At 49.7% G+C, this 15,237-nt stretch overlaps 1 protein-coding gene across 8 annotated transcripts in view; it reads left to right on the top strand.

Annotated features, from left to right (window-relative positions):
* Rreb1 (ras responsive element binding protein 1) overlaps positions 1 to 14,853 on the top strand; it is a 185,259-nt gene extending 170,406 nt beyond the window's left edge. For 7 of the 8 annotated variants that reach the window (XM_015990857.3, XM_076573187.1, XM_006972775.4 and 4 more), the window contains exons 11-13: positions 3,932 to 4,093; positions 9,560 to 10,360; positions 11,509 to 14,853. In XM_015990857.3, the coding sequence (XP_015846343.1) occupies positions 3,932 to 4,093; positions 9,560 to 10,360; positions 11,509 to 11,990 (1,445 nt within the window). In that variant the 3' untranslated portion in view covers positions 11,991 to 14,853. The remainder of the gene's footprint in view (positions 1 to 3,931; positions 4,094 to 9,559; positions 10,361 to 11,508) is intronic. The other variant, XM_015990861.3, reaches the window with a different exon arrangement.
* Positions 14,854 to 15,237: the final 384 nt, after the last annotated feature.

Below are 15,237 nucleotides of genomic sequence, written 5' to 3' on the forward strand. Positions count from 1 at the left end.
CTTGTTCCACTGTGACAGGTCAGGATGGTGCAATATCTGAGAATCCCCTCCAGCTGTAACAGCTGGGGTTCCCTAACTCGCTTTCTCATGGGTGCTTTAAGCTCCGTTGCCAGCTCTGGGCTCTTCCCCCTCACCTCCTGCCCACTGCTAAGGGGTAACAAGCACTGAAGTTTGAATTAGGAAGCTATCCTTAGAGTGTAGAAAGTGACCGGAACCAGTTGTTCTTGGATGCCTTTTACTAAAGTTTAGTTGATGCTGATGTGTGTGTGTTTGTATGTATGACTGCACATATGTGTGCAGGTACCTGCAGAGGCTAGAAGAGGGTGTTGGATCCCCTGGAGCCAAAGTTACAGGTGCCTGTGAGCCAACAGATGTAGGTGCCGAGCACTGACTCGGGTCTTCAAGACCATCTCTGCAGCCCAAGGCTTTTCTTTACCACTTTTACTTAAGTGGCAGCTTTGACTGCAGAAGAAGAAGATGGAGAAGGAACCACAAAAGAAAGATGTCTTGGCCCTGAGGGTAGAGCTTATGGGAAGTTCAGGGAGGCTTGAGTGTCTGCAGGCCGGTCACCACAAAAGCTCCATCTGAGTCACAGGCTAGTTCCAACCTTGATTCTCTTCAGAGAACATTTGCAGCTCATCCGTCCGTGTAGGTCTTGACAAACAAGGTCCCGTTGTCCTCAGCAAACTCTTGTTCCTTCTGCCTGGCTTTGCTCCCGGTGCCCTTCAGATAATGCCTCTTCCTTTTCTGACTGCTCTGCATGAATGAAGATTGGCTGACTGGCTTTAATGTTCACATTGGGGTGGGGGGACATACGATCCCTGGGTACAAAAGTAATTCCTTATGGTTACAGCTGTTACACACACACACACACACACATACATAATAATAATAATAATAATAATAATAATAATAATAATAATAATAATACAAATGGCCATTTAAATCATGTGATGTGGGTGCAGTCCTCTGGTGATTTTCAGATCTACTATGAAATGCTAAAAAGGCTTACCACTTTTACATCTCTGCTATTTTAAAAATAAGGGTTTTTTCTGCAGTGAACTTGTGAGCTTTAAATGATGGTGTTACTTGTCAGTTGGAGGCCCTTCCTATGATCTAAAGCTCGGGTACCACCGAGCTGTCTTTTAACTGTCATACACTAACATGACTCTTTGTCATGAAATATAGCCTGGCTGTCCAAACCACCTATAAAGAAGAAGCATGGGAAAACTTAAAAAAAAAAAAAAAAAGTAAATCAGGTAAGAGATAGGAATGTACTAGCCGGGCGTTGGTGGCGCACGCCTTTAATCCCAGCACTCGGGAGGCAGAGGCAGGCGGATCTCTGTGAGTTCAAGGCCAGCCTGGGCTACCAAGTGAGTTCCAGGAAAGGCGCAAAGCTACACAGAGAAACCCTGTCTCGAAAAAACCAAAAAAAAAAAAAAAAAAAAAAAAAAAAAAAAAAAAAAAAAAAAGAGATAGGAATGTACCATTTCCTTTGAAATCAAGAATCTCAGCATCGTGGAGCGGGGGAGATGGCTGGGTGGTTAAGAGCAGAGTTCAGATCCAGCAGCCATGTAATATGTTGGGCATCTTAGAAATGCTTGTGACCCCATCTCCAAGAGATGCCACGCCCTCTTTGGCCTCCCACACATGCACATGTACTCTACACACACAGACACAAATGGAAAGCCTGAATGAATCCCAGTGTGGTCGCTTCTGCCTCTTCCCTCTTTTAAGCCCCCTCTCCACCTTTTTTTGGTGCTGGCTCTTGATCCAGCCCTTTAGTGTGCGCAGAGCTCCTGGTCCGCCACTAGCCCCGCCCCCTCGTTTCTCCTCTGCCTCCCTTCTCTTCCTCCCCATCTGGCCAAACTAAAGAAGCTGCCATCTTGCTTTTTGACAAAGAAATAGTAAAGGAAATTTTAAAATATTGTGTTCAATTATTAATGGAAAGCAAGACAGTCACCTGAAAAATACACAGCAATGATGTTTCTACAGCTAGTCACTTTATGACTTTTTTTAAAATGGAGGTGTTTTCTGTGCTTTTAACAGAAAACTCCTGTGGACCCCTGTCAGGGGACTCCCCAACCAATTGGTGGGTTTTTAACTCTTGTGCAGGGTCCCTTTTCAGTACATTCTAAATGTACACATGACAGGATTTTGATGTGACCTTCCAAGGTCTCTGAGTATTCTTAGATTGATGTAAACATTTATGTCTGTCTTGTCACCCCCAACCCTATACACCTTTTGTGTGCCTTTCTACCCCACGAAGTAGACCTTGCTGGGGTAGGGGTCTTGATCTGGCTGGCTTGGTGGGTGGATGTTGCTGCTGCTGCTGCTTTTTTTCGATGCTGTAGTTCAAGCCCAGAGCCTCATAAGTGCCAGGCAAGAGCTGTGCCCTTGAGCTCCATCCCTGGCCCATCTGCACTGTCAGCCAGCCCCTAAGAAGGTCTGTGAGCTCTGCTCCCCGGAGGGAATAAATGCCCCTTGTCTTCAATTACCCCTGCTAACAATCCTGGGTACATTGTCGCAGGCATTCTGGGCGGCTTTCGCCTGGAAAACAAGAAGCCCATCTGGCTCTTCCCAGCAGCAAGCCTTGGGGGCCCCTGCAGTGCCCATTTGCACCCTACACTAGTCCAAGCTTTGCTGATATTAAAGTCTTCATCTCAAAGGAAGGCCCCTGGTTTGTGTTTCCAGGGAGCTGGGCCCCGTGACTCTGTGTCAGTTATTGAGGATTGCCTACAGGTTCAAGGCTCCAAGATTGCAGCACTCGGCAGCAACCCCGTGCTTTTAGTCCGTGACACCTTGTCCCGAGGGAGTCAGAAACTGGGACCTGCAATCTGGCAGCTGGAGCAAGGGCGAGGGGTGGGAGCGAACCAGTGACACCCAGCAATCCACCTTTGCCTTCTCTCTCCTAAAGCTCACGATGCTGCTCTCTTCCCCTCTGCTTCCCATTCCCGTTTTCCTGCCTCCCTTCTTGCCCCTCTTCCTTCCTTACCTCCTCAACTCCTCCTGTCCTACTTTGTCCTGCATACTCTCCTGCTGAGCCCATGCCCTTCCCCTCCACATCAGTCCACACAAACCCAGTCACAGAGGAGCTTCCTGTGCGTTTTGAAACACAGTGTTTACCATGCAAATGGAATCAGATAAATGAGGGGGGTAAGCGGGCCAAAGCCGAAACCTCCTCTGGGAGGGAAGAAGGGCCTCTCCTCCTCCCAACATGTCAGCCTGTTCATTCATAGCACTGTAGAGCGTGTAACCCCACGTAGACCTCGCCGTGTGCTGGTCACTTCCTACCGCACAAAGCTAGAGTAAGAAAACGTGGGACCTGTGGGGTGAGGCCTCCTGTCACTTATTAGTAGGGCCTAGGCAGGGTCACTGCAGAATTTCCTCTGTGTGAGCCACAGCGGCCTTGTCAAGAAGAGGGAGAGCTGAGAGCTGCCACACTGGACAGAGGACTCTGACTTCTCAGCATGGGTCCTGAACGTTACCAGGGGTTCATGGTCTCCCCTAGGGAGGTTTGGGCCTGCTTCTCTGTCCCGGCTCACCCCTCACCTCCAGTACCGCCTGCCAGGCTGGAAGGGAATGGTTTTTCTCCGGTTATGTAGGTATTGCTTGCCATGCCTTAAAAACCTTGTAGTGGTGTTAACGTTTTTTTACTGTCTTACTTGAAATACATGTATCTGGATTTCATTGTTAACTTTCTTTTAGCCACTTGAAGACAACTTCCATTACATGAAGGCTGGGGGAAAATGGTTATTTTAGTTGTCGTCTCTCTGTTTTTGTTTTAAGTGCGTTTCTCTTATTTTCTTAAAATGAAAGGGTGGAGGGGCGAACAGATGCCAGCACTCCAAGGAGAGTAGATCAAAAGCAACTTTTCTTTTTCATTGCAGTAGAAAGCCAGATAAATGCATATTTTTCTTTCCTGCTTCAGGTCAGAAACCCTTCCCTTGTCAAAAATGCGATGCCTTCTTTTCTACCAAATCTAACTGTGAACGCCACCAGTTGCGCAAACACGGAGTTACCACCTGCTCCCTAAGAAGAAACGGGCTTATCCCCCCCAAAGAGGGTGATGTTGGATCCCATGATAGCACAGGTAGAGCCTCCAGGTGATGGAGAACAGAGAGAGGAGGGCGCTCCCCAGAGCTCGGTTAAAGCTGTGTGAGCGGGAGCCCTTGAACCGAGCACTGCAGCCTCAGCTCGGGGGGCCTTGTGGAGGGCTGGAAGTCCAAGCCCTGCCTGGACTTCCTGACACCAAGGCCTCTGGAGTTGGGGAATTAGCGCCAGCGCCTAGGGGACTTTGGAGCTGCTGAGGGGGAGATCCAGCACCTTCCTTCCAGAAATTGCCAGTGTTCTGATCCTGGAAGGTGGGATGTGCCACTCGTATACTTTTCAGCTCCTGGTGTTAATCCCTGAAGGAAATGCAAAGCTCTGAAGTTTGGGGGACCCAGCTTCTGCGGGCTTCTTGAGAAGCACTTGCCTAGTGGACTCAGTACAGCAGGAACTGTGGCCCCCAAGCTTTTAGGTGGGGGGTGGGGGTGCCGAGGTGGGACAGAGTAGGGTGTTTCTTTTCAATAACTCTTTCCCAGTATAAACCTGTCCTTGTTTGAAAAAGCACTCTGCATGCCCTTTCTTTAATCACAACTCTGCTTGACCTGGATCCGGGGATTATTCTCCTGTGCTGATGTGTGCCTCCTCCCTCCAACCCTACAGAGTAATTAACACTGCCCGTTCCTTTTATACCAACTTCACCTCTTCAAGCTTCTGTATTGACTCATGTCCTCTATCCGATACACTCCAAAATCCGACTGCTGGAGTATGCCCCCTCCTACCCCCGAAACACCACTGTAGAAAAACCAGGCTGCTTCAGGCCACCTCAGCCAGCCGGATAGGAGTGAGGGCACTGCAGATGCCTGCTCAGCTCTGTGGGTGTCGAAAGCTGGCATCTGCCCATTGCTTGAAGCTAAGCCCTGGATGTGTTTATCTAGGGTTGCAGTTGTGTCTTGTGACCTCTCTTCCTCAGACTTGGGTGGGATAGAGTGCTGTGTAGTTTGGGAGGTACCCCAACCCTGGGAGTCCGTGTGTACAGAGTGACAGTCATGAATCCCAACCCCCGACTCCCTTGTCCTTACCTCAGTGATGACACATCACAGTGGACTGGATTTCAGGGAGAGCTGACCCAGGGGAACAGACCACCTCCACCCTTCCCACACCTTCACTCAGCCTCTGAAAGCAATGGAATGCCTTTGGCTTGCTGGGTCCTTCTGCCCGGTCAGACCCTCTAAGGACAAAAATGGTCCAGCTGGTTTGCTGGCTCCTCTCCCCACCCCAACTTCCATTTCCACATAGATCTCTGAGTACAGAAAGGTTATCCTGCCATGGCCGACTCCCCGTTAGCCCAGCCTGAGCTGCTTCCCAAGCTCCAGGCAGCCCGGGGCGCTGCCGCAGCTGTCTTCACCGCAGACTGTCCTGTTAATGTTTAACCATCATTGCCAGGGCACCTATTAGACTGGAACGGTTTCTTACAGCCTGCCCTACAGAACAGTCCTTGATTCTTCCCAAACCAGTGCCAGAGGGAAGGCAGGCAGCTGACACAGGGCTTTGCTCTGGGGTGGGCGTCTCAGTGACTGCATCCTGCTCACAGGGGAGGATGTCCACAAGAACTCTCCTGCTGATGGCGGAGCTCAGTCGGAATTTAGGGTCTGAGCTTAGCTTTGGCACCAAGTGTTAGCCTGTGGCTGCATTTACTTTTTAAGTTTACAATTACAGGTTTTCGTTTTCCGAGGCCCTGCCCCAGAAGTTATATAGATTTTCTTAAAGGGACAAAGCCTCTGAGAAAGGAAGTCACTGAAAGTTGTGAAACTATCAAAGGGATAAGTGTCTGGTTTAATTCTAGACACAGCTCACAGTGAGAAAGAATACAAATTTAGGAGGGAGAGAAACCAGAACAGGAGACGTGGGAGTTGAGGGATTTGAGAAATGTATAAACCGGGTGGCTGTGATAGCTGAGGGGATGGAGAAAAGGCTTCTTTTCAAAGTTCTTTTCTGAGCTGGCAGTGGTGGTGCACGCCTTTAATCCCAGCACTCAGGAGGCAGAGGCAGATGGATCTCTGTGAGTTCCAGGCCAGCCTGGTCTACAGATTGAATTCTTTTAAATCCCTAAATATGTCTTATGTCAGTATGACTTTTCCAGCCACACGAGATCTTCCATGAAAATGCACCCCAGATTCCCCCCACACCCAGTGCTAAAAATACTATGATGGGGGACAGTTTTCCCTTAAAGGGCTGTATTAAATCCTCGGCTTTAAGTGGAGACTCTTCCCTGTGCTAGGCAGAAGTGGCCTACTCTGTTCTTGAGGAATCTTCTTGGTTCTTAGTGATGCATGAAGTAGACATCACGTTTGTAGGTACCTGGACAGGACCCTTTACAATATAAACTTGAGTATTTTAAAACTATTCCTTAATGGAAGGCACTTTTTCCAACCCAGAAGTCCTATTGTCCACATGCACTGGTACCCAAAAGTGCTCCCCATGCTTGAACACATCAGGCAAAGTGCAGGCGAAACTTTCCATCAGGTCGTGTAGGTCAGTTGTATCTGTCACATTAGCTGAGTGGCATTTCATTTCTAAGCAAGAGATCCTTAAGTGTCAAGGGCACTAAGTGGGGACTGATGGGGACACAGAAAGAAGCATTGCCCATGAGAAGGGACGAGCTCAGCTGCCTACATTTGGAAGTGGGGTTTTGAGGAGAAGCCATAATAGGACGCGTCCTTTAGAGTAGTCTACTCACTCACCATATGTGAGGAGGTTAAGTCTATTGTTCCTGAGAATCGTACAAAACCAGGTCACAGGCTACCCTGCTAACACACTCCCCCTAGTGGAAATTTGGAGGGCAACCAAGCTACTTTTGTTCAAAAGAGTAAGCCTTATTGGATATAGAACTTGTCCATCCTCAGAACTGGATCATGAATAGGGTAATTCAGTCTCAGTGCTTATACCTGGATTTGGTTTCAGAATTTTTTTTTTCTGGTTTTTTGAGACATGCTTTTGGTGCCTGTTCTGTAGACCAGGCTGCCTCAAACTCACAGAGATCCACCTGCCTCTGCCTCCTGAGTGCTGGGATTAAAGGCATGCGCCACCGCTGCCCAGCCTCATTTTTATTTTTATAAGTGGGTTTTAGGGTTTTGTTTGTTTTTGTTTTTGTTTTTAGAGACAGGGTTTCTCTCTGTATTCCTGACTGTCCTAGAACTCGCTCTTGTAGACCAGGCTGGCCTCACTGAGATCTGCCTGCCTCTGCCTCCTGAGTGCTTGGATTAAAGGTGTGTGCCACCACTGCCCAGCTTATTTTTATAAGTTTATCATGTTAAATATATTCTCCCCAATTCAAACAACCATGTGCTGGTTAAGTCCAGGCTACTCTGGGCCTAAGAAGGGAGAAGCACAAATTCAAGACCAGCCTAGGATACTTAACAAACTCCTGTTTCCAAAAAAGAAAGAAATCATGTTCTGCTGAAAAACCAATAATAGGAACAGCCTAAGGTGTACTAGAAAAAAGTAGACCATTACCTTATTTGTAAACTGGCCTGGGGACATGGCTCATTCTGCATTGTGTTTGCCAGACAAGCATGAGGACCTGAGTTCAATCCCTAGGACCCATTCAAAACAAGGGTAGGCTGGTGCCTAAAATCCCCTGACTGTAGTAGCAAGAGACAAGATGAAGGAGGACCCCTGCAGCTTGCTGGCCAGCCAGTCCGGCCAATCAGCAAACACTGTCTCAAAGAAATAAGACAGAGAGTAATGGAGGAAGACAGCAGACATGGACCTCTGGTTTCCAAACACATGTACGTGAAAACACGTGCGTGCATGCACAGAATTACACAAAGCAAACAATCTAAGCCTTCTGTGCTTTTGTTGTAGAGTTGAAACCAAACATAGATGTTCTCCAATTCCAGAAAATGAACATAGACGTTTCCTTTAAAGTATAGCCCAACTATTAGTGTACATGTCTCAGGATTGCTGTTTCTTGTCACAAACTATCTTCATACCATGATTACTTGCTTAATTCTGAAGTCTCCTGAGATACTGAAACAGTAGCCTCTGCCAAGTAGTACAGTAAGAATGAAACTAATGAATTGACGCAGGTGGACGTGTCCTCACTTGGCTGTAGGAGAGCCCAAAGCCCCAGGCAGGTGTGAAGTATAAACACCATCTCAGAGGCAGCTTCTCTCCCCAGCCCCAAGACCCGCCTTCATGGCACATGATGGAGCATGTGACACAGAAGGAACGATAGGCATGCGGTGGCCTTCTGGCGTATCCCACCACAGCAAGTCTCAGATTAGGTGCATGAATCTTGGCTGCCTCAAGTACTGATTAGAGATGCGCCTGTCAGAGGGTGCATCCTCTATATGTGCTCCAAAACAGTGACTTTCCTCTTTGGGGTTCAGAGGAAGCACTGACAATCCATAGTAGTAAATTGGACATTAAGTGTGCGGCTAAACAGTAGTTCTCAGCCAGGTTCCATTCTGCTGTTAGAACCAGTAAGTCCTAGTAGAGAAAAACTAATGTTTCTCAATCTCTCAATCTCTCTCTCTCTCTCTCTCTCTCTCTCTCTCTCTCTCTCTCTCTCTCTCTCTCTCTCTCTCTCTCTCTCTCTGTGTCTCTCTCTCTGTCTGTCTCTGTGTCTCTGTCTCTCTCTCTCATAGCCTAGGCTGGCCTTGAGCTCACTGTGGCGCCCAGCCTGGCCTCAAGCTCTTACCTACCTCTTTTAGTCTCTGAAGGGCTGATACTGCAGGCGTGCACCAAAGTGCCTGGCTTTGGTGTCATTAATGTTGGTCACGGTGCCCTCACTTACGGTCCTTAGAAGCTGATGGACTTCCCACGTCCAGTTTTGCTGTGGGAGGGAGACAAGTGGGAGCAAGAAATCACGGTCTGTAGACTCCCCTTCTGGGTCCCTGTCGTCATGCCCCCCCACACTCTCACGCCCCTCTGAGCCGCCTGCCATCCCTCCCCAGGTCTGTGTAGAGGGTCCTCTGCATGCATGGTTTACAGGTGCAGGAGCATCTTCTCTGGCCTCTCCCTGGGGAGGTGCCCGTGGACCGTATACACAGAATCCACACGGGGGCTCCTTTTCCGTGAACCTCCTTGAGGACCACGTTCGGAAGATGGGGGTTGTTCTTGTGTATGTTGCATGTTCATAAAAGCTCTTTGCACTGGAAAGATAACCTTTACAACTTGGCTTCCTCAACCTCCCTAGTACTTCGAGTCTCTGGAATGCACGCCCTGTCTGTCTGCACTGCCTGAGTCACTCACACCTTCCTTGGGGGTGGGGACAGCTGAGTGACAATGGAGGTCAGGAGTTCTGAGGCACAAGAACCCATCGGCTTAACTGGGAATGTGAAGGCTGGTTTGGTCCTTCTTGCCACTCCAGGTTCAAAAAGTCCTCACTAGGTTTAGTGTCCAGGTTGCCAGGGTGGGTCCAGCCAAGTCCCAGTCGAGCCCTTGAAAAGGACATTCTCAGTGTCACCTCATCTGAACCCCTCCCCTGCTCTGCTTGTTTACACAGACAGCCAGTCAGACACAGACACATTGACCACCCCAGCTGAGGTGCTGGACCTCACAGCGCGGGAGAAAGAGCAGCCGCCAGCAGAGGGAGCCGTGGAGCTCAGCCCAGCTACCCAGGACCCCGCTGTTACAGAGGCCAAAGCAGAGGCAGCCCCTCCTGAGAAGGAGGAAGAAAAGGGGACAGAGGAGAACCCAGAGCCAGAGGAAGAGGGTGGCATGGAAGAGGGCACCGGGGATGCAGATGTCCTGGAGGAAGACACAGCCAGCAACCAGAGCCTGGATCTGGACTTCGCCAGCAAGCTGATGGACTTCAAGCTGGCCGAGAGCGAGGCAGGCACCGTGGACAGCCAGGGCACGGCCCAGCAGGACCAGAAGCATACCTGTGATACCTGTGGAAAGAACTTCAAGTTCCTGGGCACCCTGAGCCGCCACAGGAGGGCACACAGCTGCCAGCAGCCCAAGGAGACGGAGGCGCCTTTGCCGGAGAACGAGAGCGCGGGCAGAGCAGCCGAGGGGCCCTCGCCTTCCCCGGAGCCTGAGGAGAAGCCTGCCGAGTCCCCAGCGATAGATCCAACCCCAGGGACCAGGGAGGCCTCAGTGGAGAAGCAGAATGAGGAGGCAGAGGGTCCCTCCGACGGGGAGGGCACAGCCGAGAAGAGAGATGACGGCGACAAGAGACCAAAGGCGGACTCCCCCAAAAGCATGGCCAGCAAGGCGGACAAGAGGAAGAAGGTCTGCAGCGTGTGCAACAAGCGCTTCTGGTCCCTGCAGGACCTCACTCGGCACATGAGGTCACACACAGGTACGAGAGACTAGCCCCGCCTCCCAGAAGAGGCCAAGGTAGCCCACTTTGGTCATCCAGAGCCGAACTGGGAGTCAGGCCAGTGAGAAAACTGGCTGGGTTGCAGGGTCGTCCTTTGAGCCGGGGAAACTGGGGCTCTTACGGAGTTGTCTCCTTGGCTCTGAGAGTGGCACAGACCTTCTGCAGGCCAGGGAGTGGTCCTCTGCAGTGCTGCGTGGGAAAGCACTGTTTTCCTCAGCCGCTCGGCTCCAGTCTTGTCCTGTAGATAGGGATGGCTGCCCTGTCCACAGGCTTCTGGATCAAGAACAGTGGGCATATGTCCCATCCAGTGTAGCCTTAAGCCAGATCCTAAGAAGGACCATGAAAGTCAGGTGCTGGCCTAGTCTGGGTTGTGAAGATGCCATGTGTCCTCCATTGATAGGTGGGTGGGGCTGTTCTTTTCTTGTCCTTGTAGCAGCCAACCTGATGGATGATGACACGCTCCTCTACTAGCTGCCACATGGGCACACCCTTGTCCCTTGTGGCGCTTAGCCTGCCACCTGTAGGGCTGGTGCTGCAGTGTCCAAAGAAGGTCCTGTTATTTTGCCAGAGAGGGGGCGGGAGGAGGGAGGGAAGGAGGGAGAAGAGAGAGGAGAGACCTGGGTAGAACCATGAAGCCAAAAGATAGAAACATCCTTCCTCCACCATCCTTCAAAGAGAGCACCCCTGTCCAGATCTCACACTCCATGCCCCCCACCACAAGCGGCCTTGGCACAGTCATGGGCCCTACATGATACCTTGTTCTGGCCAGAGATGTTCTCAGCTGTGGCAGCTTGATTTTTTATCGGGGAAAAGCCCAGCTCCACCTTCCTGTGCCGTGAGTGAGGGGCTGTTGCTGGCCTTGCAGAGGACCATTCAGTCCTTCTGCAGGACTCTTTGCTTCTGGGATTCTTTGAAGATCAGTGTGTAGAAGACTTAGGTTGAGAGGAACAGGAGGAAGACTGGGACCCCTAGTCTCGTCAGTTTGGACAAATAAGAGGGCTCTCCCTGAGCAGCGAGGTTTATCTGGTTTGTTTACTTCTGGATGCTGCATTTGTGTAGAGCAGGGAGCTGGGAACCAGTGGCCTTTATGCTAATGGACATCTCGTTTTCCTTCTCTGGGTGCTTAGGAGAAAGGCCGTACAAGTGTCAGACTTGTGAGAGAACCTTCACCTTGAAGCACAGCCTCGTGCGCCACCAGCGGATCCACCAGAAAGCCAGGCACAGCAAGCACCACGGGAAGGACAGTGACAAGGACGAGCGGGCTGAGGAGGACAGTGAGGACGAGTCCACCCACAGTGCTAACAACCCTGTCTCGGAGAACGAGGCCGACGCAGCCGCTCCAAGTACCAGCAACCATGTGGCCGTCACCAGGAGCCGGAAAGAGAACTTGGCCAGTTCGGGGAAGGACTGTAGCCAGGAGGAGAAGGCTGCAGCAGAACGGGGAGCTGAGCCTGGCCGCAGCACCCCCAAGGAGCAGGCGTCTCCAGGTGAAACCGACCCCGAGAGCCCAGCAGCCCTGGTGCAGGACCTGTTGGAGCTGTGCGCCAAGAGGCCCGCCCCCATCCTGGCAGCTCCCGACAGTGCCTCGCAGCTCCTGGGGATGGAGTGACGGGCAGCTTGTCCCCGTCCCCCTCAGCACACAGACACAGCTAGCAGAGCCTCCCCAATAGAGATCTCACAAGATTGTCTCAGTGTCGTCCTTCAGCTGTCTGGAGAGAGAGAGAGCGGAAAGAGGGCAAGCGAGAGAGACAGGCAGTGCAGCCAACCAGCTCGTGCCATAGCCTTACTCAGTGCGCATGCTCCCGGCCCCAGTACGGCGGCCTCCAGTGCCTTAACTACTTATGGGTCCTCCCATGTCACTGTGGGTGTGACCCTCCCCCCCCCCCCAGTGGCGTTTTAACAAAACAAATATTTTAATGAGTTGTTGGGAGTATCTCTTCATTTAAGCATTAACATTACCTTTTGTGTTGGTGTGTTTGAGCTTGTTTTTGTGAACCTGTGATCGTACTGTTTGTTCTGTGAGCTGGAAACAGAAGAGGAAGGCCTAACCCTTGGATCCCCGTAGCCAATAACTGGAAGAAAATGATGTGAATTTCATTGTACATGACCGAAGGGAAGAGGGTGGGAGGCTGATTTCTAAGCTAGACCTTTTTCTCTGGGTCACCTGGTGGAGGAGCCATGGATGTGGTTGATGCAGAGTTCCAGGGTGGTGTGAGCCAAAGCCAGGAAAGATTCTAGCTTCAACCTCACGTGTCTCCACTTTCTCCGTGTTAGAAATGGTTACTGTTCAAATTCTTAATTTACAGAGAAGAATGGCCTCCTCAACAGCGTAACCTATGGAGGACATACCTGGATGTCATGTATTGATTTTCCCTTCTCCCATTCGATGTATGTTATTAATATTATTATTGTTATTATTATTATTATTAGTTCATCAGTTTGCTGGGCTCTGCATTCAGCAGAAACAAATGGGCAATATTTGTCCTGGGAGACCCGCACTGCCGCCTGGTCCCCGCATAACGTGTGCCTGGAGCGTTTGCTGGCACACCATGGTGGCTCTTCTGCTGTACTCAGACAAGCCTTTCTTTGGTGACTGTAGAAGCCAGCGGGGCCAGGAGTGGTCGGCCCTCCAAGCATGGCCCAGGAGTGGCTCAGAGAGGACCAGGATGCACGTGTCCAGGCCACACCTGGGGCACCTCAGAGTCAGCATGCCAGGCATCCCAGTCTGCCTGCTGAGCCGGGCCCCAGCCTTCCCCGAGCTGTGCTACTGTCGTTTGGAAAGCAATGAGATACTACTGCTGTATATGACCTGAACTGCGCGTGCAAGGTTTAGACGAGAGGGCTGTCTTCCTGCACCTTCCTGCAGCGTGGGGTCGCTGCTTGGAGAGAGCAGCGCTGTTCACTTCCTAACTGCCCAATCCCCCAGTGCACAAAGGCAAGGTTCCTTTTATTCCTGAGTGTTCTATACAGGCAGTAGATGTCCCTCATTAGCAAAAACAAAAAACAAAAAACAAACCGGCTCCTACTGTAGCTGACCTCTGTTCAGCACCCTGTCCTTTAGCGGAGACCGAGGATGCCTGAGCCACACTGCTACTAGAGCCCTGTGCTTGTCCCTTGCCTTCAGAGCCTGAGACTTCCTTAGGAGAGGTCTTCCTCTGCTCCACTTCTTCCCCTCACTCACCCTGTGGCTCCATACGCTCCTCTGGCTCTGAGACATGCGTACCCTTTTGTCCACCAGTTTCTAGTGGCTAAAATCCAACCACCCTGACTTCAATGGAAGATAGATATTCTAGAGATGATGAAAAGTGATATATTTGCATATGAAAAAAATGTTGAGGTATATATGATTTTTTTAACTGTATTAGGGATGTATGAACCAGTTTAAATTTGAGATTTTATTTACTGTAGAGAGAAATCAGAACCAATGACCCCATGGTCTTCTAAGTTAAAGCCAGCTCCTGCATCCCTTAGTTGTTTTTTATTATTATTACAATTGTTATTTTCATTGCTATTATTTGGGGTTTCTTGTGTTTTGTTTTTCTTTGCAACTCTCCACACTAAACTAATGATACTGTGGGGAGAAGCCATGACTGAACTCTACGCTGCGGTAAGATGTACCAGGGAATGGTTCCCAGCAGCGGCCGTAGCCAGGGCTGCAGCTCGCAATAATCACTATTGATTTAAAGCTTTATGTAGTCTGATCGATTCCTTCTTAGTCAATAAGGTCTTGCCACATTTTATTAGTGAGATTGAGAGATGTATTACTTGGTCGTCCTGCCCGCCTTCCTCCCGCCATATTAAACTGTGAAATTTGTGATTTGTTGAAACGCTGGGTGAATCATAGCTTAGTTTGCATGTCCAGCTAACTTGTTTCTAGACATTTTGTTTGATTCTCTTTCTCCTCAGGGCTTTTACAAATATATATATATTATATATGTATATATATATATGGATTGTCTGAAAAAATTTTGAGGTGCAAATTTTTTCTTGGTTATTTTGTTGTTGTTGTTTTTGTTTTGTTTTCGTTTTTCTCTTTAATGGACACAATGCTGAGATTCAATCACTACATAAAATACCTGGCTGTGAAAGCAAAACAACGAGGCCCCGTGGGGCTGTTCTCCCGGCAGCTCTGGGCGCCTCCGTGAGTCGGATGCCGGTTTCAGATAGCTCATCCTACGTTCGTCTCTTTCTTCTCTCCTTTCTCAAGAAGTTGATCCTGATGATTTCAGCCCATGCATTAAACAGGAAACAATAATAACTGTAGAATTCATATTTTTCTAAAGGGAACTTAAAAACTGCTGCTACATGTCATATACAAAACTGGTTTATGCCACATGAACAGAATCACAAGTTTGGTTTTGGTACTTTTGTTCCTCTTTGTACTCAATTGTATAGAACTTCCAAATTCAGAATGAAAAGAAAGCTGTTCTGTATCAAACCATCTAAGCAATAAATGTTATATTTAAAAAATGGCACATGGCCAGCCTGTGAGTTCCTCCAAACCTGCAGCCCATTCAGGGCTGGTCTTAGTTGTCGGGCACTATGGGGTTGTCAAGGTTTAACTCCCAACCAATGATGCCCTAAGAAGCCTGGGTGCCTAGGCAGCATCTTTAAAAGACAGTTGGGACTGGGGAGATGGCCCAGTCAGTAAAGAGCCCAACACAAAAGAGTTGAGGACCTGAGTTCAGATCTCCAGAACCCATGGAAAAGCTGTGTGTGTGTGTGTGTGTGTGTGTGTGTGTGTGTGTGTGTGTTAGCATGTGTCTAACTGGGGGGGTTCATACAAAGACAACAGATCCCTGGAACTCCCTGGGCAGCTAATCCAGTCAGATTGGTGATCTTGGGTTCACTGAAAC

The sequence above is a fragment of the Peromyscus maniculatus genome, chromosome 5 (genome assembly GCF_049852395.1).
Source record: "Peromyscus maniculatus bairdii isolate BWxNUB_F1_BW_parent chromosome 5, HU_Pman_BW_mat_3.1, whole genome shotgun sequence".
In the NCBI taxonomy this organism is placed as follows: domain Eukaryota; kingdom Metazoa; phylum Chordata; class Mammalia; order Rodentia; family Cricetidae; genus Peromyscus; species Peromyscus maniculatus.